Here is a 23,797-nt window from a genome sequence, read left to right on the forward strand (position 1 = left end):
GTCATTTCCTGGCCCTGGTGCCTTATTCCCTGTTGTGTGCTGCAAAACACTTGGATCCAAAAGCTTCAGGTTTTCCCCAGCTGCTCCTCGAACAGGCCTGGGTCGTGGAGGCCATGAGCCCCAAAGGGAGGGTTTCTGGGTCTGGTTGGAGCCCTGGGTCCCCTAGTGGGAGCAGAGGAAAACTTGTGCCCCAGCTGGATTGACTGAGCCGCTTCTGAGTGACTCTGAAATTGCCTTTCCTGCGAGAACCCCCCGGATGGGTCCCACCGCCTCCGCCAACCCTCGCCCCCTTCACTTAGCTCCCTCTGTATCCGCCCCAGGGACTCTGGAGGGAAGAGCACACGCCCTCTGAACTCAAGCGCCGTGAGCAAGCGTGGCCGTTTCGTCTCGTCTCGGCTAGGCCGCTGACCAGGCGCTCACGGGACTGCAGTGGGGGTCTCTGGGGGTCAAGGGCTCCCTGACGTCCAGCTCCTTCATCCACTTTATAGAGACCCTGTTCTAGGCTGTCAGTTTTTTGGGTTTCTTAATCCCTGTCCATGTTTGAAAGTCCCCGATCCTCCTGGTTTGGTCAGTAGGTGGCAGGACAGGCTGCTCTGCTGTGTGCACCCGCTCCTAGTCCCTGGTGGCTCCCCCAGGCTGTGCCCAGCCCTGCCCTGGAGTCCCCAGCCCTCTGCTCTGTTGCTTCCCCAACAGGTGGTACAAGAGAACGAAAACGTGGTGTTCTGCCTGGAGTGTGCCCTGCGCCACGTGGAGAAACAGAAGTCCTGCCGCGGCCTGAAGCTGATGTATCGCTACGATGAGGTCAGTCCCTCCTTGCAGGCGGTGGCCCAGACACTAGGAGCTCTCCGTGCTGTTGTCACAGCTTGAGGGCCCCACTGCCCTGTGTTGTGAAGAGCCAGCCAGAGCTGAGTGCAGGTGCTGCCACCCTGCTGGGTCCTGGCTACCAGAGCCCCACATACTGGGACATGCCCCCCTCATCCCTAGGCTGAAGAGGTAGCTGCTTCGGCTGTGCTCAGTGTGTCCCTACCCCAGTCTGGCCTGAGAAACGGGGGTCAAAGCTGTGGAAACCTGTGCACCTCCACACTCCTGGCCTTTCCTGCTTTTCTTCCTCCTGCCTTTGGTGGATTCCAGTCTTTTCTTTACTTAGTAGATTTGGGACCTGAGCACATTCTGACCTGGTGGGTGGGAGTATCTCTGGGCAGTGTGCAGGAGTGGCCTGGTGGTGCGTCTGTCCCTCTGCTGTGACAACCCAAAGACACAGTAGCAGCACCCTCTATATAGGGAGGAGGTGCAGCAACACGGGGAGGGCCTGGTGTCCCTTATGGGCTGTCCAGCCTTGGCTGTACCAGCACCAGGCAGTCAGTCTTGGGCAGCACTAAGTGCCTTCTGCTCAGGGAGCTTTCCTGCCAGGACTTGAACCTGCGCAGCCTTCTCCTCTGGACTGTGCAGTGCAGAGTTCAGCTCAGGCCGGGTCCTCCTTGTCACCTGTCTGGCTGCTCTATAGCAGCACTACTGATCTTTCAAAATGGCCTGTGCCATCCATGGGATGTTTGGTATTCCTGACTCCTCCCCGCTAGATGCCAGTAGCCACCCTCCTGGGTGGGACATCCCGCAGTATCTACAGAGGATGGCACTGTCCCTGAGGTCAGGAGTGGCGCTGGCAAGCTCTCTGTCCACACCTAGGGAGCTAGCCTGCTCCTATTGGGATCTGGCTGTCTCAGTGGTGTGCAGCGCCTGGTGGCACTCCTGGCCTTGGTTTCTGGAAGAGGGTTCGGTGCAGTGTTGAGTGGATCCACGTCATCTGGCCGCATTGCTGAAGAAACAGGGACAACTGTGCTGCCGCCTGGTGGTCTGCGACATGCCCCATAGGAGCAGCCCAGCCACAGGTGCCCAGAGCCGGTGCTTTTTGCAGGGTGGTCAGGGCCTTCTTCCCCCACACCTCCTGGGTGGGATGAACTATGAGTGACAGTGCTACCTGTAAGACTATCTTGGCTAGAGTGTCTGGGACGTAGAAATGAATGGCTTTCTGTCCCTCCGCAACTCTTCAACCTGTGAGGCCCATGGCCCGTGTCAGTGACACAGTAGCAAAGGGAACATGTGCTCCCAGGCTGCCTGGTGGGCATTTGCGCTAATCTAGCTCCTGGGGCAAGGAGTGAACTGTGCATAGAGGTCACCATTGCCTGCACTGGGGACTCTGGTGGCTGTTTCGGGGTGTTTGCATGAAACGCCCCTCCCCCCATCTCTACAGCAGCCTTGCGGGTTGACATGCGCCAGGTGTGTGCAGGCTCTAGAGTCCTTGTCCACTAGCTCCAACAGCTGGCAGCAACACTGCCCCAGAGGCCTCGAATAGATTTGGAACCCGGCTTCTAGGACATCGTGTGCCTGCTGGGACTCCTCTGCCTTCCGTGGGGTAGTCCCCGCCGAGTTGGGAGCGTTTGTCTCCTGGGCTCTCCACCAGGCCTCAGCGGGGCTGGTTCTGTGCCCCAGCGGGGGTCTGCACTTGGTTCTCTCTCTCGTTTCTGTTCTTCACACACACGTATCCTCTTTCCTGAAGCTCCCAGTCGTACGAGCTGTGACCTTTCTCAAGTCCTTCCTGGGCTTGCTGGTGGTCTTCACAGTCTGGGAGCTGGCAGGATGGCCGAGGCCCAGCCCAGTGATGTTGGGTCAGCTCTGCCAGCAGTTCCCTCTGGAGCATGGAGTGTGTCCCTTGCCCTCACCTAGCCAGTCCAGTGCCCTTCCTCCTCCAGGCACTGCCTTCCAGTGGATGGTGCCCATGGCGGTGCACTTGCCCCCTGGCACCCTTTCCTGCTGCACCCCTGATGTTACTACGCAGCGCACCCCCACTTCTACCCCATTACCAGCCCCGTGGAAGCGCTTGCTCACGCCTGTTCTGGATGGAGTCCTCTGGCCAGGCTCAGTTGCAGGTCAGACTTGTGAGCATTTGGCTGAGTCCTAAGGTTGGAGAACCAGGCTTAGGTCTGTTTGCATGTTCCGTGAAGGCGGTGACTGCTTCACAGTGACAGCACACGTCAAAAGTGGTTAAAAATAAACCCTGGTCTCTGAGGAGGACTGCGTCTGGCAGCTCTCATGGAGATGAGTAAAAACTCTGCTCCACCAGCCCTTGTTGTACCTAACACCTGCAAAACGCATGCAGGGGTGGCAGTCAGGGCTTTTCCCCTGCCCTTGCCAAGGGAGGAGAGGCCCATGTGACAAGCCCAGGTGCAGCCATTGGATGGAGCTCGGAAAACCTCTCACACTGGTCTCTCGAGTTGAGGTGTTTTAATTGGGGCATCTCTAGCTTGAAGGACCAGCACAAGTTCATCTTTGATCCCTGTGTACCCTACAGATGAGTCGTTCCCGTTGAAGCCACTGACTGGGGATAGTCTCCCCTTCTATTCCCTGCGAGGCACAGCAGCTCTCGGCCCTTGCACCCTTTCAAGAGTCCTTGCAGCGCCTGGTTCTCACCTCAAGAACTGGGCAGCTCTTGGGGGTTAGTGCTGAGCTTCCTGGGTCCTCTGGCCACTGTGTGCCTGGACTTCCAGCCTGGTGGAGGGCACTTGGGCTGTTTCCAAGCTTCAAATGAAGCAACTGCTCGGCAGAAAGCTGCTGTCCACCTAGGACTTTGTACATGGCCATGGCAGCTGTGTGTACAAACACGTGGGCCGGCCCTTGCTTAGGGCTCTCCAGAGAGCAGCCCTCGTGGCTGGCTGTGGACCCTTTGTACCAGGCTGGCCTCCTCCCCTGCCTGGGACCACATGGTTGTAGGCCAGCACTGCCCTGAGAGATGTTGAGAAATGTACATTTGTGCCTCCTTCCCGAGTTTTTTAAATGGAGATGGTTATAGGGTGAATCGTGCCCATGGTCAGTGTTTCTTGGGGAAGTACAAGGACGCTGGTGTTTGCTGTGTCCCCTACAGCGCAGTTAACAGTGGAGACATGTATATGTAAATAGCAGTCGTTGCATTTATTTGTAAGACCAAGTTAAATAACTTGTAGTGTCAGAGCAACACTGCAGAACTTGGCCACAAATCCTAAGTTCTGCTTCTGGCGGGGTGGGGGGTAGTGACCTGGTAATCAGAGTTGGGGGTCAGCTAGGTAGGATGACATGACTCCTCCACCTGATGGCATCAGGAAAAGGTCAGCCCCATGGCCAGCAGTGCCGTCTGCATGGTGAATCAATTTGCAGTCGGTTGTGTGAACACAGATCTGAATGCCATTCTTAGGAAATAATTACATACTTCCTGTATGCAGTTATGGGACTTGTTCTTTCAGCCTATTTTTATGCTGTCTTCCCACCCAAGACATTTATTAGGGGTACAGCCAGGTGGGTCCAAGCCTGGTAAGGAAGGCCCCCTGGGGCCACGTCTCCTGCATGTTGTCCACTCCTTCTCAGGCCCACTGCACCTCAAAATCCTGTTGGGGCCCTGAGCTTCCCCACACTCAGAAACCCTTGGTGATGAGCTGCTGTTCTCTCAACTCGACCCGAGTGGACCTTGGTGCCCTTGCCTGCTGCATTAACTGTCTTGCTTTCCACCCCCACAGGAGCAGATCATCAGTCTGGTCAATCAGATCTGTGGCAAAGTATCCGGTAAAAATGGCACCATCGAGAACTGTCTCAGTAAACCCACACCAAAAAGAGGCCCCCGCAAGAGAGCGACCGTGGACGTGCCGCCTTCCCGGCTGGCGTCCTCCGGTTCATCCAAAAGTGCTTCGAGCTCGTCATGAAGATGCCAACACCATGGTCAATTTATATATATTTTTTTGTAATTATTATATTCTAGTTTGGAGTACTTGCTGTAGGATACAAGCTGTCTTTGCACTAGCTCTAAAGAAGATTTTCTTCTGGTTTTAGAGAACTAATTTTGTTTTAGCATTAAACTGTTGAACTTTTTTTTGTACTTAGAATACCTAGACACTGCAGTCAGATTTTTGAAACTGCCGTATATTCACTGTTTTAAAAACCCTTGAGGGGCTGTATTAATTTGTATCGCCCCTGTGGCTGAAAAAAGCCCTTCTTGTTTGTTTTGATTTTTTTTTTTTTTAAATGTTGGGGGAAAAAAAGGCTTTTTAACCCATTTTTGAAGAGGGTGAAGTTTGGAGAACAAATTTTAAAACCATCAGTCATGTGAGCAGGTTTTTTTAGATTGGAAAAGGGATAGGACACACACACACACACACACACAAACACACAAAAAAAAACTTGAAAAGAAATGGCTTTACTTTGGCTGTCTTTTCTTCTGTCATGTGCAAGATGAGTTTGTAATTTGTAAACCGGAGAGCCCCGTTTTGTTCCGTTGGGCGGTTATGGCAGCTGGAGGCGGACGTTGGTTGTTTCCTAACCAGAGGCGAAATGTGGAGGTCGAGCGACTAGGTTTTCGTTACCAGCACATCACTATGCATCCGTGTGAGGAAGAGAGGACGAAGACAAAGACTGCCTGCCTTGGAGGGTCACTGAGGGAGACCTGTGCCTGATTTCATTAGGAAATCCTTTCTGTTATTTTTTGGTGCTGTTGGCTACTTTATCAAAAAACCCTTCAATAGCATCCTTAAGGAAAAAAAGGAAAAGCGACGGGAGCCGCAGGTGCTTCTGTGCCATCGACGTGCAATCTGACATTCCATCTTCATCTCGCTGCTTCTTGTCACACCTTCACAAGTCAGCATTAATCTTTTTTTAAATTTGTTTATCACATTTAGAGCCACTAGGAGGTCTGCAGTTCTTTTTGAATGTGAAAATGCATTTGCGCTCATCTTGTCTATTTTTTCTGTCCATGTTGTAACAAAAAGAAAAAAAAAAGAATCCCATCCCTTTTGTACATATGCCTGTAAATTGTTTTAAATACTTGAGCCTTTTCTTGGGGGGCGGGGAGGGGTGAGAAGACAAGATGAAGAAAAGCCTTACATTTCAGTTTCTTCATCGGTTGGATTGGATGCTTACAGGGTTTTTCTTGTAACATTTATAAGTGCTGCTTACATCACTGAACAACAACAAAATAATAATGGAGTAGCTGTTGCCCTTCTCCGGTTGTGTGTACAGTATGTGTGGAATAAAAAGGGAAACTGTTTTCACAAGCTGTTCTTTGTTTCATAATTGGATCCATCAGTCCCGTAGCTGCCCATATTGCACTGAGCTTGCCAGTGGCGACTGCCAGGAACGTCCTAGGATCCACTTTGTTGGTTGTTGTTGCAGAAGACTGAACTGTTTTGGAATATTTAACAATTACATAAACAGTCAAGTGTTTTCCAATGTGGTTGTCCGGTTTTTATGGCCTTGCTGTGTACTTTTCCCTCTTTTTGACAGTAAACTTCTGCCTATGGCTTACAGTTTGACATTTAATTTATTAGCGCTGCTCTGCACCCCTCCCTTGAGGGAAGACTTCATGTGGTTTATTGCCAGTTTGTTTACTTTTCAGGTTTGTACTACAAGGTTTAATAATAAAAACAAAATTTTTTGGACATTTGTCTTGTGGAAGATGAGTGAATGGAATGGGCTCTCTCCTGGTCAACGGGCAAAGGCTGATCTGCCCTCAGGAAGGGAGTCTTGTTGCTCCCTGATCTCCGTGTGCTGGTGGCTGGGTCAGAGCCAGCCTGGGCCCCCAGTTTCTCTGCAGGAGTAAGAATGGCTGCTTCTGCCTGTTCCTTTGCCCCAGAGATTCCAGTGTTGCGGTTGGGCCAGCTGTGAACCCAAGAGTGTCAGCAGAGTCTAACCACTTACCTTTTAATAGAAGTAGACTATGAACCTGTAAAGGGCTTGCTATGTTCATTCAGGCCTGAGCCACTGTGGAGCCCCAGGGCCCAGCCATGCTCTGGGGAGGCTGCCTCAGTGGGTGTCCCTTCATTGTGCTCTTAGCAACCCCTGTCATGCTGGCCTTGAGGACCTATGTAGGCAGAAGCCTGTGTACAAACCAGCTACTCTCCCAAGTCAGTGTTCAAAGTCCTCAAACTTTATTATCAGCTCTTCTGTCAGTTTCTCACACATCATTGGCAATTGTGTAAAATCATTAAAAACCTGGCTTTACAGGAGCGTTGTGTGCACGGCTGACACTTCAGTCACTCCTCCTGATTTGAGTCGCTGTCATCACTAGCATCTGGAGTGGCCTGGCTGTCAGCATGGGAAGTGGCCAGGGCAGTGTCCACCTGAACTTCCTCCTCATCAGACTGGACAAGGGGGCATTCCCCACCTTCACTGGGGTCCAGGGTGGCCGATTCTGTGCACACACAGGGTGAGGAAGGTAGCTTGGGCAGGGACTCTGAGGCATTTGGAACCTGAAGAGTAATTTCATTCTGACAGGTGTCAGTTTCCGGCCCTGTGAAATTAAAATACATTGTTAGGCCGGGCACAGTGGCTTGGGAGGCGGAGAATCTCGAGTTCAAAGCCAGCCTCAGCAATTTAGGAAGGCGCTAAGCAACTCAGTGAGACCCTGTCTCTAATACAAAAAATAGGACTGGGGATGTGGCTCAGTTGTTGAGTGGCCCAGAGTCCAATCCCTGGTACCCAAAGAGAAAAAGAAATTCCGTTAGCAAAGTTTTATGACACCTGTAAATTTGCCAGACTGCTCAGCCCCGTGCAGGAACAACCCTGGGCGTACTGAGCTAAGCAGGCCAGAGGCAGCTGGTGGTCTGAGCGAACAACAGACCAGCAAGACTGAGCTGGGGTCCATGGTAATCTACACAAGTCATCTCTCCCCTCCCACAGCTGCATCCCCAGCCCTTCTTGAGATAAAGTCTTACTGAGGCTGGTCTCAAATTTCCAACCCTCCTTCCTCCTGAGTTGCTTGCTCTGTACATATCCTTTAAAGCCATCCAGAACATGAATGCCAAGAGAACTATCTTTGGGTAGTTCCCGAGTAGAGAGAAGCTCTTCTAGGAATACATTTTACATACTCCTGCTAAAATTTCTCCCAGCCCCGTCTTATTTCCAGTGTCCCACCTTCTCAGGACAGGACCAGGAAGAGAGTGCTTTCACAGGTTTGCCAAGCAGAGAGGAGAGGCTAGAGGAAGTGGGCTCCCTGTTGTTGGCAGAATGTCCCAGGGAAGGCTGCAGTGTGGCTGGGCGGGGCTTGGCCTTCCTCTTCTGTGAGTGAAATTTAAGAGCTGCCTGTGAAGCATCATATACAGCCAGGGCTGGACTGTGGCCCTGTGGTAGAGGGCTTGCCCAGCACGTGTGAGGCCAGAGTTGAATTCCCAGCCAGAAGAACTGTACTACAGCTTCAAGTGTGGTGAGGCCAGGTACAGATCCAGTACCTCAACCAATTATTGATGAATGAACTGAAACAATTTTGGGAAGGCTTGAGATGGGAGTTAGGGGCCCCACGGGGTTACAAGTGTCTTTACTATACTGACAAGAGTGCCCACACAGACCATGGTCAAATTCCGCTGAACTGAATGTGAGTGGGAAGGATTTTTAAAAAGATAACCCTTAGGCCAAGTGCCAGCTGAGCAGGACAGCTCCCGACACCCAGATCCCAGTTCTCCAATTTCTGGGCTAGATGATGCACCCCCTCCTCCCTGAGGTGCTGGGGTAGAAATTTAAAACCCTCGAGGAGAACCCACCAACGTCCAGGCCAGACACAGGTGTGGGGAGACTGCCCAGGGGATGCTGGTAAGAACAGGGTCATTTACACAGGGATGTCCATCCTACCTAACCCCGGGGACAGCACAGCGTTCTCCTCTCCACCCGAATTCAAGAAGACATCCAGGGCCTCCTGGTCAGAGATGTCCATCAAATCCATCTGCTCCAGCATGTCCACGTTCACCTCCATGGATGACATGCTGCCCATGGGCTCTGAGAAGATTCACAACACAAGACACTGTACTTTTTGTTCCTAATAAATTAAAAAGTAGATTTTATTGGCATTGGGCAACCATCTTGCATCTTCTGCCAAATAGCATGCTGTTTTAAGTCATCTTTGGTCACTTACTGTTGCCTTGGCCCCTATATAGCACTTATTCTATTTCCTGGGCGCTTGGTTTCCAGGTGATACGTGGAGCAGGGCATTCTGGCTGGCGTAGGAGCAGTCCCAAGTGGGACAAAAGAGTTTTGGGAATGCAAATGCAAACCCAAGCTTAAGTACAGAAAAGTCTAAAGAGTTCTACTGATAACAATGCTATGTTTGTTAGAAAATAAAAGGCAACTCATGGAAAATCTGCCAGAATTTACAACAAACTCACTCCCCATCACCAGCAGGGGAAGGGATCACTCTTAAAATACAAATTCCTGACGCCAGCAGCATCTGAGGCAACTCCCTCCCCGCTCAGGAATAAACCAGGAGGTTTATGATCCAGCAGAGGCCAAGGCTCTGTCCAGAAGCTTAATGCAATTTCAGCTAAATTTTGGACAAGGTTTTGCAAAGAACTTGAAACTTGAACACTGTACAGAGGACACAGTGATCCTGAAGAACAATGGCCTGTGTGGGGGTACAGGTGGGGGCACATAGCAAATATCTAGACTCAGTATAAAACAGGGCCTCTCCACCTTCGTTGGCACTCTGGACCAAATAAGTTCTTTGTGTGGGGCTGTCATAGGCAGTGCAGGGAGTTGACGGTGCCCCGGCCCTGCACCAGCCCCTCTGACAGACTTTTACCGGAGCTGCAACAAGATGAGGCCAAGTATGGGGGCACAGGCTGCAAAAACTGTCCCCAGCTGCAAACTGCTGCTTGATGATTCTTAGGATGGTCTTGAACTGGAGCGAGATAGTAGGCCACGGGAGCTGGAGAATGCCTGGGGAGACTCAGGAACTTAGACACTGAGAGAGAAGGCTGTGCACACAGGGTCCCAGGGCTTCGGCCAGCAGTCACTGCTGCAGGGGAAGTCCACGTTGGACCCCTGCCTTGTGACTATGCCAGTCAGTAAACAAAGAGCCAAGTAAAGTGAAAAACAATTTGAAGAATTTCTTAAAACACAAAAGCACAAACTGCTGGCAGTCGCCCACGCTCCAAAGACTAACTTCCCAATCCCCCCCCCCCCGAAAAGAGTCGTCCAATGGTGAGCCTTGCTGACTCACATGATCCTTACCCACCAATCAGACTAGCCCTGGTGGCTCACATGATCCTTACCCACCAATCAGACTAGCCCTGCTGACTCACATGGTCCTTACCCACCAATCAGAAAGCACCCCATGCCAACTGTCAAACCATTAAACTGTTAAACTGTCATAACTGCCAAACCACCCCCGGCTCTATAAATATGCAGAGCTGTTCCTCAATAAATGAGCATTTTCTCTGATGATGAGCCTTGTTCATTCTTTCACAAACCATAAACAAAATTGGCAAAGCTGATCACTTAAAGTTTTGATTTAGAGCCAGGTGTGGTGGCACAAATCTATAATCCCAGTCAGTGGCTCACGGGGGCTGAGGGCAGAAGGAGCACAAGTTCAAAGCCAGCCTCAGGAACTTATTACAAATTAGCAAAGATTGAGAGAAGTTACATGCATCCGAGAGATCAACAAAGGCTAATACCCATAAGCTTAAAACTTGGTAAAGGAAGGTAAACTAAGAAAAACAAAGTTAGAACCAAAACAATGTCATTTCATACTGATTTTTTGGGCAAAAATTTATCTGACTTTATGAGGTGTTGACAAAGATATAAAGTAAGCAGAACACAAATATGGCCAGGGAGATTACAAACAGAGACAAATGTCTTGGCAAACAGTGCAACATAATCTAGTAACCTTAAAGATACGCATGCCACATGATAAGTACTTACTCCCCCCTAGAGAAGTGGTTCTCAAAGTGTGGTCCCCAGAACAGCAGCTGCCTCTGCACCATTGGGGACCTGCTGAGAGTGCCAGCCTGGGAGGCTGCTTGTGCTTGAGAAGCACTGGCCTAAAGTAGCTCTTAAAAAACTAGAATGTCCAGACCAGCACTGTTCCTAACAAAAGGTTAAAACTGGGAAGACTGATCAACACAGCAAAAGCATATTTGTTCAATATAAATAAATTTAGTTTGAGGTGAAAATATCAATACAGATGATTATCAAGATGCCTGCCCAAGAAAGCAGGTTCATGAAGATATACACCATATGACCATTTCCGTAAGGTTTTGAAATGTGCCAAGCATACCCACATACTGTTTTGGAATACAGGCCAGACGCAGTGTGTGGTGAAGGTCGCCTAGAGTGAGGAAGGTGGTGTGATCAGCAAGGGGCTCAGCTGGGTGGGGCATGTGGACATTATTATTTATGCCTGTGTCTCTGGAGTACTATTTCCTTCAAAACTGTTACAAAGGTAACATGTTAAGTGTAGAAATGTGGGTATGTTATGCAACTATCAGTTCTTTTTTGGATATTTACAATATTTCCTAACTAAAATGAAAAACAGTAATGAAAAACAGTAATTCTCACAGTTCTAAATAAAACCCTCCTAGGGAGATTTTACACCAAGTTCAAGCCATTCGCTGGCACCTGTTTTAAGACAATTTTGCCTTCTGGAATGTCTCTTGGGTGACCTTTTAGTATCGGTGCCTTTTTAACTCATAAAGTCTATTTTTCTTAACTTTGTTGCTAATGTCACCTCATTCTCTTCCCAGATGAGAAGATGCCAAGGCCGAGCCTGTCTCCATAGGTAGAGGGCGCCCTGGCTCCAGGGGATTCAACCCTGCTGACCAGCAGTTAGCGGACAGCCACAGGAACCTGCAATCTGTGGGAACAGGGAGCCAAGGAACACAGGTACATAACTACTGCCCTGTCCGGCCCTGAAGCACTCAGCACAGAATCAAAGCAATAACAGTGCTTTTCTAAGACTCAGATCATGTCAGGCGCAGAGATCAAACCTGGTCCAGACCCTTACAGAGCACCTCATGTGCCCAGCACACCCGGGTCCTGCCAGCACACTGCGTGTCTGTGGCAGCTCAGTCCCGGGCCCCGCCTCTGGTTCCATGGGCTCCCACAGCCCCACCATGCTCCAACTGCTCAAAGATGGGCATTTGCGCTTTACGCTGAAAATTTTCTGGATAAAATTTTCCATAGCCTTGTCTTAATTAAAAAATGATGCTTTTGAAAGTTAAAAAAAAAAAATTCAGACTGCTATTTCTGATTCAGTGGAGTGAGTCCAAAATCCCATGTTCACTGTAGCAATTTTTAATTTTGATTGATTCTTCTAAAACTTCCCCATATTCATCTCTGGGGATGAAAATCCCTCTATAGGAAAGGGCAGGTGACTGTCAGGCAGGCTCTGTGCACCCTGTGGCGAGGCCTCTGCAGCTCTAGCTGAGGCACAGAGCCGACAGGGCATGGCCTGCCACTTTCTCCTTCAGTGCATTGGCATCATGGGCCTGGTACCATTTAGTTTTAACCTTAAATGAGCCAAACACTTTCTTGAAGCTTGAAGAAAATTATTCTTGAGAGGCTCAAAACCACAAAAATTCAACCACTTAATATTTAACTGACATTTGTCCCACAAGGGTTCACTACGTCCCTTCTCCCTACAGACCTGTACTGAGGCATGGAGGCTGCCACATCCACAGCCCAGGGCCTGTCTCCAGGGTACACTGGCCACCAAAAGAGCTCGGAGCCCAGCAGCTTCTACCCCATGGGTCACCTGGTTGCGTGCCCATGTGTTTCCCTGTGAGAATAGGCACTGCTTGGTGCACTCTCATTTCATTTCCTCTTTGTCTCCCGTGGGCTAGTACGTGATCAACAAAATTGAACAGGGTGGAGTTAAATCGTTGGGCAGTGAGAGTTTTGGTGACAGTTTTATCATCCATCTCCCCCATGACTTGAGGCACTGCTGTAGGGTTCCACTATGTTCGAATCTCAGGTTGCCCAGTGTGTGCGTATCTATATGGAGTAACTGTGTGCCCTCAAAATTCACTAGTCGAAGCTGCAACCCCCAATGAGTGAGCATGGAGACAGGGCCCTTGGGAGGTAAGGTCAGTCGGAGTCTGAGGCTGGGACCCAGCAAGAGACAGTGCCCTCAATAAGACACCAAGGTGCATGCCCCCACAGTGAGGTGGCAGCTAAGCCAGGACACGAGAAGCCACATACAGCCCTCTAGTACTGGAAGGAATCCACTTCTGCTATTTCGGTCACCCAGTCCACAGCATCTGCCACGATAGTGTCCATGACAGGATAAGCAGCCTGGAGGGAGCCTCTCTTTCCTCCCCAAGGAGCCAGGCAGCTGCTCTACTCAGCACTTGGGCACCTAAGCTGGGCAGTCTGACTTTCTAGGTCAGTGGGTGAAACGGGAAGAAGCTGACCAGGGAGCTAGAGAAGTCACACTCCAGACCCCGTCCCATCAGCTCCAGCGTGGAAAGCACCAACTGTGTCACTGATCACCCACTGCCGTTAGCACAGCCTGAGGCACCCAAAAGAGCTATAATCTATTCTCTCTACATCACTTTCCTTCATTCATTTCTTTATCCTCTCCGGGAGGGGACAGGGAATTGGATGTCAAAGAAGAAACAAAGCCAGACAGAGGGGGCATGGTGGGGGTGGGGCACTGAGAGATCTGGATAGGAACATCTCCAGGAGGTGCTAAGGTGCCCAGAGGGACAGGGAAGCACACGCTCTCTTCCACGTGCCCTGGGCAACAGGCTCTGGGACCATGGCACCTGCTGGAGGGAACACAAGTTGCCGGAAGTCACTGCCCTGCCTACCTGGCCATTGCTCCTGGGGCAGCCAGTGGAAGGAGTCCTGTGTCCCCACTTCCACCCTGGTTGACTTATTCATTTATGCATATGGATGTCTCACAGCACTGATTAAAGAGGTTAAAAAAAAATCTAAATGTTCAACCAGGGAATTGATTAAATACAGTGGGCCCTCCATAACCTCATTCTCCACAATCAACCTCAGGTGGAAAAATGTAGATAGGCCTCCAATGGGTACATCTGCACTGAACCATACAGATTTTTTTTTTTCTTGACATTATTCTCTAAACAACATGGTACAACTCTGCACACAGCAGTCACTTATATCCTAGGTAACCCGACATGATTTAAACCTCAAGATGATTCCAGAGGAATGCACAGGTTATATGCAAATAGTACACATTTTATGTAAGAGACTTGAGCATGCACAGATTTTGGCAGTGTGTGGGGGGGTGGGTCTTGGGACTGATTCCTCATGGACAGTGAGGGGCTATGTTAGGATGCATCCTGATGATGAATATGTACCTTTTAAAACACATCCTTTCAAATAACTTTTTTTTTTGTTCCCAGGATTGAGTCCTGAGGCCTCATGCATACTAAGACTCTCTCTCTCTCTCTCTCTCTCTCTCTCTTTCTCCCCCCCCCCCAGCTACATGTCCAGTCCTCAAAGAATTTTTAATAATACTGGAGGCTGAATCCAGAGGATTACGAGTTCAAAGCCAGCCTGAGTAACTTAGTGAGACCCTGTCTCAAAAAAATTTTTAAAAGAGTTGAGGATGTAGCTCCGTGGATTCCTGCCTGGATTCAATCCATAGTACCAGGAAAAAAAATGTCAAGATACAAAGCCACATAGATGTATAGCTTGATACCAATTACAAATAGACTCATGAACAAAGTCCAAAAAGAACAACACTAAAATATTAATAGATTTACCCTATGCTATAGAATTATGAATGATTTGTCTTTTTCATTCTAAAAAAGTGTTTTTCTGGCTAAAGGTGTGACTGTAACTCAGCATGGTCTGCCCTGTGCTAGGCCCTAGACTCAATCCCCAGCACTGCAAGGAAAGCAATTTTCTTTCTTTCTTTCCCTTCAAATTTTGTATGAGCATAATTGGTTTGTAATTTTAAAAGGTTATTTATTTTTGAAATCTTCAACTAGAACCTAGAACTGGAAGAACAAGGGCAAGATGGATATGGCCTGATCTCGATGCTTGGATTTCAGGGTCTATTACTAGAAAGGGACTTCCAAGGCTTTACCCACAAGTGCCAGCTCACCGCGCCTCTCTGCGATCTGCAGGTACCCCGTGGAAAGGTACTGCTCCATGTCCTGCTGGAAGGCTTCCTCAAAAAACTTCTGCCGCTCCTTCAGCTTCATTTGCTGGGTGTGCTCCATTTCCAGGACCTTCTGCGTGTGCTCAGCATCCAGTTCAGCTGGGGAAGCAGAATGACTCTGTTAGGGCTGAAAAGGGACTAGATGGGAAACAGTCACCCTCCCTCGTGTGGACGGTGCTCATGGCTTTGAGGTGGGCTGGCACCTGACTGCACAGACAGTTCCTCTTTGCCCCAACCTCTCTGCTGCACTTGGTCTTCACTGATCCCTGATGGAATGACCCTTCCCCTGCAAAACCCACTCTTCAGAGATAAGCGGCTGCTCATGTTTCAGGACCTAATGCTCAGGTAATCCTTGGGCTAACTCAAGTGGAATCTGTGGCTCCATCCTGAACAAGCTGCATCACTGTGTTCAAACTTTTGTAGATGATTTATAAATTACAATATAAAAGGTAAAATCCTGGAGTTCCTGAAGGACTGTGATGTACTCATTTTAATATCTTGTAACCAAGCTCAGTGCCTGGTGATAGTAGGCACTCGGATATTAAGAGTAAGAATGTATTAATGGAATGCTCTTCAGTCTTAAAAAGGAAGGAAATTCTGACACAGGCTACAATGTGGATAAACCATGGAGCCTCTGAACCTTTACACCAAGTAAAATAAGCCAACTGCAAAGAGATAAGTGCTGTCTGATTTCCCGCTCTGTGAGGTGCCTAGAGTAATCAAATCCAGAGACAGGGTAGAATGGCAGTTTCTAGAAGGTAGAGCGAGGGAGGAATGGGAAAGTGTTTAATGGTACAGAGTTTTAATTCTGAAAAGAGCCTTGGAGATGTAGGGTGGTGATTGCTGCACAACACTATGAATGCATTTAATACCACTGACTGTGCACTTAAAATGGGTAAGAAGATGAACTATTATACCTATTTCACTGCAATAAAAAAAAAAATTGGAAAAAAAAATGTAGCCATTGTGGTATGTTAGAGAGTGTGTGGGCCTGGCTTTGTTGTTTCTCAAACACATAACCTAGCTAATAAGTCAGCTAATCTTTCTCATCTGAAATCTGGGATAAACATATTAACCCAGTTTTGGTATGAAATGAACTAACGTGGAAGAACTTCAGAACAAAAGTGAACGGCAGCCCTTCAAATTAGGCCCGAGTCAGTAACAGGCAGAAAAACTACTAAATGACCAACCTTAATGAAGAATCCCAGTATACCAGCTGATAAATATTTCCTTGGGGTTTGACCTTTCCTCAAGCCACATATGGAGAATATAAAAATGACATTGGGGCCATTATTCACCCTGTTTGGGTCAAGCATTATTTATAGACTATATGAAGTACAAAGGGCTTTGGGACCTTAAGCCCTATGTACTTCACACAGGGTTTGGGCAGAATCCTAAGGTCACCCAGACCTCTGCTCCCTGATGTGCTGGCCCTGCATAAGCCCCAGGACTGTGACTGTGCTGGATTTGAGCCCTGTGACTTCACTAAAGGGGGAGTGTCTAAGTGAGGCTGATCCACCCAGGCTTTCCTAGAGGACAGGACTTTTCCTGGATAGAGAGAAGCCCAAGAAGGATTTGACACGGGGCCATTCTCAGTTGCTGGTGCTGACCATGGTGGGTCCATGTGGCCGGTATTATGTGGCATCCAGGGTCTGAGAGCCCTGGTGCCACAACTTCGAGGGGAACTGGGACTCTGGCAATAACCTGCATGAGCTGAGAGCAGGTTTTGCTCCATGGCCTCCAGAAAGACACACTCTGGGACACCCTCACTCCAGTCCCATGAGACTGCAGGCAGAGAGCCCAGTCAAACCGGGCCTGGACTTGGAGCCTAGGCTGGGAGCTGCAACCTTTGTACTATTTTCAGTGGCTCAGTCTGTGGTGATTTATTACACAGCAATGTGGCATTTTCCTCCAACAATCTGTCGGTAGGAACTCCAGCCCCTGCCTGGCTCTGGGTGGCTGAAGACCCTAGAAAGGCACTCGAGTTCTTTTATTCCAGAACTCAAGGTTTCAGAACACCTACTCTGGGGTGACACTGTGCTTGGCGGAGTTCAGCAAGAGGGCAGGGCGACTCCAGAACCTCTAGGTATCAGCACAAAGTTTCAGTAGCCTGACCGTCCTGGGGAGAACAGGGCCTAGTGATGCCCCCTCTAGCACACCTCTGGGGAGTGTCAACATCTTCTGAATGTTATTAAGTGGTTTTTAACAAAACAGCAGATCATAAAATGAACAATGGCCTAAGAGGCCCCATGCAATCTGCCTCTGTCCCCCAGGTCTCCCTTGATTCAGTGGTATGATTCCAAGATGCCCTCTCAAAACTTCTTGAGACCCTGGAGTCATGGCAAATGCTCACTGGTTCTTCAGCACCTTCAAGAATGCTTCCTTTAGTTGGTTTCTCCTTCCTCTCACTCTCCCCATGACCTCCCTCCTACCTTCTGGGAAGCCTCCCAAACCACCCACCTGCATGGAAATCCCTGCTGCTCCAGAGGCCCAAGGTAAGGATCCACCTCTACTATAAATAATTTCACCTGAGTTGCAAGTGAGATTAAAAACACCTATTTATGAAGACTGTAGACAAGATCAGGTGAGACAGCATATGTGAATCACCAGGGACACATCAGCCAATAGCTGAGTGCTAACATTAAAACCAGCATTATGATATGAAATGTTAATAAGAACTAGAGTATACAGTGAAAAATCACCCTTTGAGCCCCACTCAGATACTTAAGAATGAGTTACCTTTCAGTGGCTTAATAAATGAAATCAGCCTTTACACTGATGTCAAGAACCATCAGACAGGTGTGGTGCGCATACCTGTAATCCCGGTGGCTCAGGAGGATTGCAAGTTTAAAGCCAGCCGTAGCAACTTAGCAAGGCACTGACCTACTCAGTGAGACCCTGTCTCTAAATAAAATACAAAAGAGGGCTGGGGGTGTGGCTCAGTGGTTAAGTGTCCCAGAGTTTGATCCCTGATACCAAAACAAAAACCCAAACAACACCACCACCAAAAACCACAAAAGAGAAACCACCATATTTGGTGCAGTGAGACAATGGAAAGATACCTGATGACATGTTCACATAGTAGATGTCATTTATTACACTGAGGAAAACCAGACAAACACAAAGACTTAAAGAATTTCAACAAATGGTTTTAAGATTAAAAAGAAAGAAAAAAAAATCCGAAGATGCAATAGCTTGTCCCCAAGGAGCCCAGGTCTGTGTTTCTCTTTATTTCAACTCCAGATCACTACTCAGGATTTATCTGACTACAATTTCCATGTTAGCTACCAGTATCAATTTCAAATAGACAGTTACAGCAAAAACATTCCATTACTAATACAGATGACCTGATCAGTTCTCATTATAGGTTTTAATGGGCATAGGGTGACACAAGACATGTGAAATTAAAAAAAAAAAAAAAAAGTCCACCATGTTCACTATAGGAACCACTTCCACCCAAGGAAGCTCCTGAGGGGGCCTGAAATCTGCCAAGAGAGGTTCTAATGACAGAGTGGTCCTGTCAGCAGAGAAGAAATGGACTGTGTGAAGGAGACCAGGACTAGCCTCTCTGATGAGGGCTGATGAAAATATCTTCAACCCAAAACTTAAAAAGAGAAACAGTAAACATTTTATTAAATGTGAATTGAGAAAAATGTGGTGAATCTTTAAAGATTAAGACCCTTTTTTCATTCAAGACAATAAAGACTAAGAACAAACTTCTAAAATCCTATAATTTAAATATTTATAATCTAATGTTTTTATATTGAGTTAGGGAATTTGTGACACTAAAATACACGTGACAAGATCAAGAGAGAATTGTGAAATCTCTATACTTTCCACATTTCTAATACAAATAGATAAATCTTTCTAAACTGACAAAAACTACAAATAAGCTGACAAATACATAACCATTTAAAAAAAGCACACTAAATTCTGTCATTATGTCAGAGTTTAAAAGATGGTATATACTCATTTTTATGCCAGCTATTTATATTTAATAGGTTTTTGATGTATGAGTAATGCATGGACACCATAGAAAACTTTTATCCATAAGAAAAGCACAATCAATGTAAAAATGTATCCGAAGTCAACATAAAAACACATGGCCATGACTAGCAATTTAGTGTATGCTTTCCAGATTTATTTTTTCTTAGGCCGAAGTATACAAAATTTCAATATTCAATTTTTAAAAAGGTTTCTACTTTAAAATAATTTTAATTTCACAGCATGTGGTCAAAAAATGTACATTTTGGGCTCTGGATGTCAGCGGTAGCGCCTGTGCTTATTAGCATTCAAGGCCCTGGGTTCTTAATACCAAAACAAATGTGCATTCTGAGCCTCCCTGACGCCAATGTTACCAAAATCAAGAAAGTGACATAGGATCAACCCGCAGAGCTCCTTCAGACTTCACTCATCACAAGGACTGAGTGTGTGCGTGGTTCCTGCATGCAGTCTTGGCATGTGTAGCCTCGGGTAACTACCACAACTGAGATAATCAACTGTGCCATCACAAGACTCTCTCGAGTTTTCCCATGCCACCCGCCCCAAGCACTCACCTGTTCTCCAAATCTATAATCATGTCATTTCATAAATGTCACATAAAGAGAATCATGTGGCATATCTCTTTTGAAGAGATATGGCTTTTCTCACTCAGCATGACTTTCCGAGGGTGTATGCAAGTGGTTGCACATACTGAAAACTTGTTCCTTCTTCCTGCTGTAAATTTCCTGGTATAGATGTAGCACAGTTTGGTGAGCCATTCACCCACTGAAGGACTTATGGCTGGATTCCAGCTTTGGGTTGTTAGGAATACAGCTGCTATGAACATGTGCACAAGGTCCTGAATGAAAATAAGTATGTCTCAGAGACAAATGCCCAGGGGAGCAATCACCTGGGTCCTGTGGTAACTTCTCCTTCAGTTTTGAAAGGCAGTGTCATGCTATTTTCCAGACAGCCTACTTTATTTCACATCCTGTCATCTGTGTGGGAGTGATCCAGTTTCTATGCTCCTTGACAGCACTTAGTGGGACCTACTCACTGAAACATAGAGAATCTTCTTTTCCTCCTCCTCTTAGAATATCAGAAACAAGTCTTGGTTTCCTCTTAAATATTTTTGAAATTTGCTTTGTTTCAAAAGGTACTTTCAGTTCTTGAGAAAATTTCTTTTTTTTCCCCTCCCTAATTAGTTTCCTCTATGTCTAGGCCTAGTATAAATTTTAGAAAAAAATGTATCCAGAAATTGAAGACTTGTTGGATGACAAAATATACAGCATATCCTTCTAGTTTTAAAACCCACATTTTCTGCAGTTTTGCCATTTAATAATCACATTTTCCTCCTACTTTAGTTTCCAAAATAAAATACTAAACCATTTTTATTTTAAAGTTTACCCAACCTTCTTCCTTCCCCTAACTTAACAAATGAGTACAAATTATCTCATAAGAGACTTTTAAATAATATTTTTCTGGAACTAAGATTTTTTAATACATATATTTAACAATATCTACTTCTGTATCCTGTGTTTCTAAAGCTTTTAGAAGTTTTATATCTATAGTCCTTGATAAGTTGTTTCTGGACTTGGGATGTGGCTCAGCAGCAGAGCACATGCCCAAGTCCCTAAGTGCAATCCACAGCACCACAAAAAGTAAATAAATTAGTTTCCAAGACAGACACAATTATTTTACTCCATATATTATGCTATTTCAATGGCTATTCTAAGGTACTAGCCCTTATTCCTCAGAATTGGTATTTGGGTGGTGGGTGGGGGAGGACCCTGTAAATCCTAAAGTTAACACATTGTGTGTGTGTGCACACACACACAAATATATACACAGTGCTGAGGACTGAACCCAGGGCTTCACACATGCTAGGCAAACGCTCAACCACTGACCCATAGCCCCTGCCCAAGTTAGTACATTTGAAAAAAAGAAATTATTTTTTACAGAAATTCACCCTCCTTGTGCACGCACGCGCGCACGCACACACACACACACACACACACACACACTCATATGCATTTATCAAGCACCAATTGACCTTATTCCTATTTTATTTCTTTTACATGTATCTAAGAAAACATGATCCTTACCCAAAAATTCAGTAGATGAGAATAACGGCAAGTTTTTGCAGTCAGAGTAAATAACTTCTACACCACAAAGAACTCATTGTGCTCCCCCCGAGTTGTTCAGCAATGTTCGGGGCTTAGGAGTAGCTACTGGAAGTGCTGTTTCCTAATCCATGCCACAGGAAACATTAGTCTAGTATCTAAGCTTCCGGAACACTTTTTAAACTTCTACCGATTATTCTGAAGGAAATGACCACTACTGAGTATTAGCAAAATGTACGCTGCAGAAATACACTGTGAACAACAAGGTTTAGACGGTAGGACAGAATGCCCCCATCCCTGTGCTTTCTCTCTCAGAAGGGGCAGGGCAGCTTAGAGGACCCTGGTCTGGCTGCAGGCTGGAGGAAGGCTGTTGGCCTGAGCACACCAGTACTGTGAAGCCTCAGATTCCTCATCACTAAGAGGCTGCAGGTTGGACAATGGTCGCTTCCAGTTCTTAAATGCTCAAATTCCATTTTTACTTACTTTTGATTGGGCCAGGAAAAGGTAATCCCAAATCCTATTATGGCAACCTTCAGTGGGTATCAGATTAACATTAAGAAATTTGGACTTTTTGAATTAGAGTGTGACATTTCAAGAAAATCTGGTTTAACTATTAGCAAAAATAATACTGAAGGTATTGTTGCATTTATCTCCCCCCCCCCTTTTTTTTGGTTGATTTTTGTTTAAAAAATAGGGGCAGGGCTGGGGATGTAGCTTAGTAGTAGAGTGGGTTCAATCCTCAGCCCTGTAAAAACAAGCAATACACCAAAAACCAACCAAACAAAACCACAATTAAGACCCAATAGTTTGAAATTACTAGATGGGTGAGAAATGTGCTCAATATGCCACAGAGGGGCTATGGTTATAGCTCTGTGGTAAAGTGCTTGCCTAGCTTGTGTGAGGCCCTGGGTGCAATTCTCATCAAATAAACAAATAAATAAATAAAATAAAGGTACATCCATCTGCCACAGAGGCTTCATGAGTTCTAGCCTGTTCAAGATGTATCAACTCAAACTGGGAGGTTAACTGTAGGGCTTGGTGGCTTGCAATGACATCAGGTGGCATCAAGACTGCTATACTTTCTGCAGGGGATCAAGATACAACCAAACGGATAATTTGAGTAGATTTAAAACAGTGGTTCAACTCCAGTTGAGAATGCTATGTTGACAAATATAATTTTTATAGAAGCAGTATACAAAAATGCGGTATAAGTAAGATAATAGGAACATATCACGTGAGCCAGGTCTGGTGGTGCACACGTGTAATCCCAGCTCCTTGGGGGCTCAGGGAAGAGAACTCCAAGTTCAAGACCAGCCTGGTCAACCTAGCAAGACTCTGTCTCAAAACAAAAAAATAAAAAGGGCTGTGGCCCAGTGGTAGTGCACCCATGGGTTCCATCTCTAGGACCCCAGTATATTACTTCATAGCACTACATTATAAATATAGCATCAAGTAGAATTTTTACAACCAAAACTTTCTAGCAATCAACATTCTGAGTTTCAACACTCTGATAACTTAAGGCATTAACACATTTTAAAAGCTTTCTGATTATAAATTTTTTAGTACATTGGTAAGCACCAATGGACAAAAGATTCGAATTAACTAAAACTTCCCAACTTTGATAACCTGGTGCGCTGCTTATTTAAAATAAAAATTACATGTGTTTTGGCAGGGCTGCACCTGCTATGGAATGAGTGGCCATTCAACACAATGTGTAAGACAGATCACATCCAAGGTACAAGTCAATATTTTGTTTCTAAATTCTACACTTAAAAAAAAAACAACCAAAGCTCTTCCTATTTCTTATATCTGGAAGGAAGGGATGACTTTTTGCCAACAGAAAAGTCTAGGTCACAATATCAAAAGCATCCCTTTGCTCCTGAGATTTAATTTTAGTATCCGAGTGGTATTGATGGGATTTTTCTTTATAAGAATTCTTATTTTAGGCTGGGGCTATAGCTCAGTAGTAGAGTGCTTGCCTAGCACATCTGAGGCAGTAGGTTTGATCTTCAGCACCACATTAAAAATTAAGCTATTGTGTCCATGTATAACTAAAAAAAATAATAACAATAATAATAAAGAATTCTCATTTTTATGGTAATGGTGATTCCAAAGAGCATTTTGAGAAAACTCCCCAAACTCAACTCACATGCCTGTGCCAAGAGACTTGGAGGCAGAGGGAAAGGGGGAAAGGCAACAACATACAGTACCTTTCAATGTGAGGCCAAGTTGATTAGATAGTAAAACCCTGCTGGATGGCAGCTGGGCCTATGCAACAGTTTGGGGTTTGCTGGGTTTTTGAACATGAGAGAAGAACATATGAGATTTAAAGTTTAAATTTTTTTAGGGGGGGGGAGAGAAAGAGAGAGAGAGAGAGAGAGAGAGAGAGAGAGAATTTTTTAATATTTATTTTTCAGTTACACAACATCTTTGTTTGTATGTGGTGCTGAGGATCGAACCCGGGCAGCACGCATGCCATGTGAGCGCGCTACTGCTTGAGCCACATCCCCAGCCCTAAATTTTCATTAATTTTTACAACTTTATGTATTTTTTGTCTTATTTCCTCAAGAACAAGCAACCATTAACAATGTAAACTAATTCTGACAGCACCCCTGCACATCTGAGGGGGAAATAAGCTTCAGATGCCATCTGTGAGTCTGCCAAAAAATAAAATGCAGTCCATGCTGGGCTCCATGGCAGCACACCGGGGTTCAAATCTTCGCACCAGAAGAAAAAAATGCAGTTATACAAATAACACCACTTACCACGCTGTTTGATC

The 23,797-nt window shown here is 46.4% G+C and overlaps 2 protein-coding genes across 6 annotated transcripts in view; one reads left to right on the forward strand and one right to left on the reverse strand.

Annotated features, from left to right (window-relative positions):
- Positions 1–6,452, forward strand: part of Jarid2 (jumonji and AT-rich interaction domain containing 2) — a 229,633-nt gene extending 223,181 nt beyond the window's left edge. For all 4 annotated transcript variants that reach the window (XM_046453524.2, XM_046453526.2, XM_046453525.2 and 1 more), the window contains 2 exons: positions 694–801; positions 4,542–6,452. In XM_046453524.2, coding sequence (XP_046309480.1) covers positions 694–801; positions 4,542–4,724 — 291 coding nt within the window. In that variant the 3' untranslated portion in view covers positions 4,725–6,452. The remainder of the gene's footprint in view (positions 1–693; positions 802–4,541) is intronic.
- Positions 6,453–6,918: 466 nt separating this feature from the next.
- Dtnbp1 (dystrobrevin binding protein 1) overlaps positions 6,919–23,797 on the reverse strand; it is a 114,310-nt gene continuing 97,431 nt past the window's right edge. Inside the window, exons 8-10 of one of the 2 annotated variants that reach the window (XM_046453528.2) lie at positions 14,840–15,013; positions 8,638–8,781; positions 6,919–7,303 (exon numbers count right to left, since the gene is read on the reverse strand). In XM_046453528.2, the coding sequence (XP_046309484.1) occupies positions 7,047–7,303; positions 8,638–8,781; positions 14,840–15,013 (575 nt within the window). In that variant the 3' untranslated portion in view covers positions 6,919–7,046. The remainder of the gene's footprint in view (positions 7,304–8,637; positions 8,782–14,839; positions 15,014–23,797) is intronic. The other variant, XM_046453529.2, reaches the window with a different exon arrangement.

This window comes from Marmota monax, unplaced genomic scaffold (assembly GCF_021218885.2).
Source record: "Marmota monax isolate L192 unplaced genomic scaffold, Marmota_monax_Labrador192_F-V1.1 WCK01_AAM20220418_F8-fsc00029, whole genome shotgun sequence".
In the NCBI taxonomy this organism is placed as follows: Eukaryota; Metazoa; Chordata; class Mammalia; order Rodentia; family Sciuridae; genus Marmota; species Marmota monax.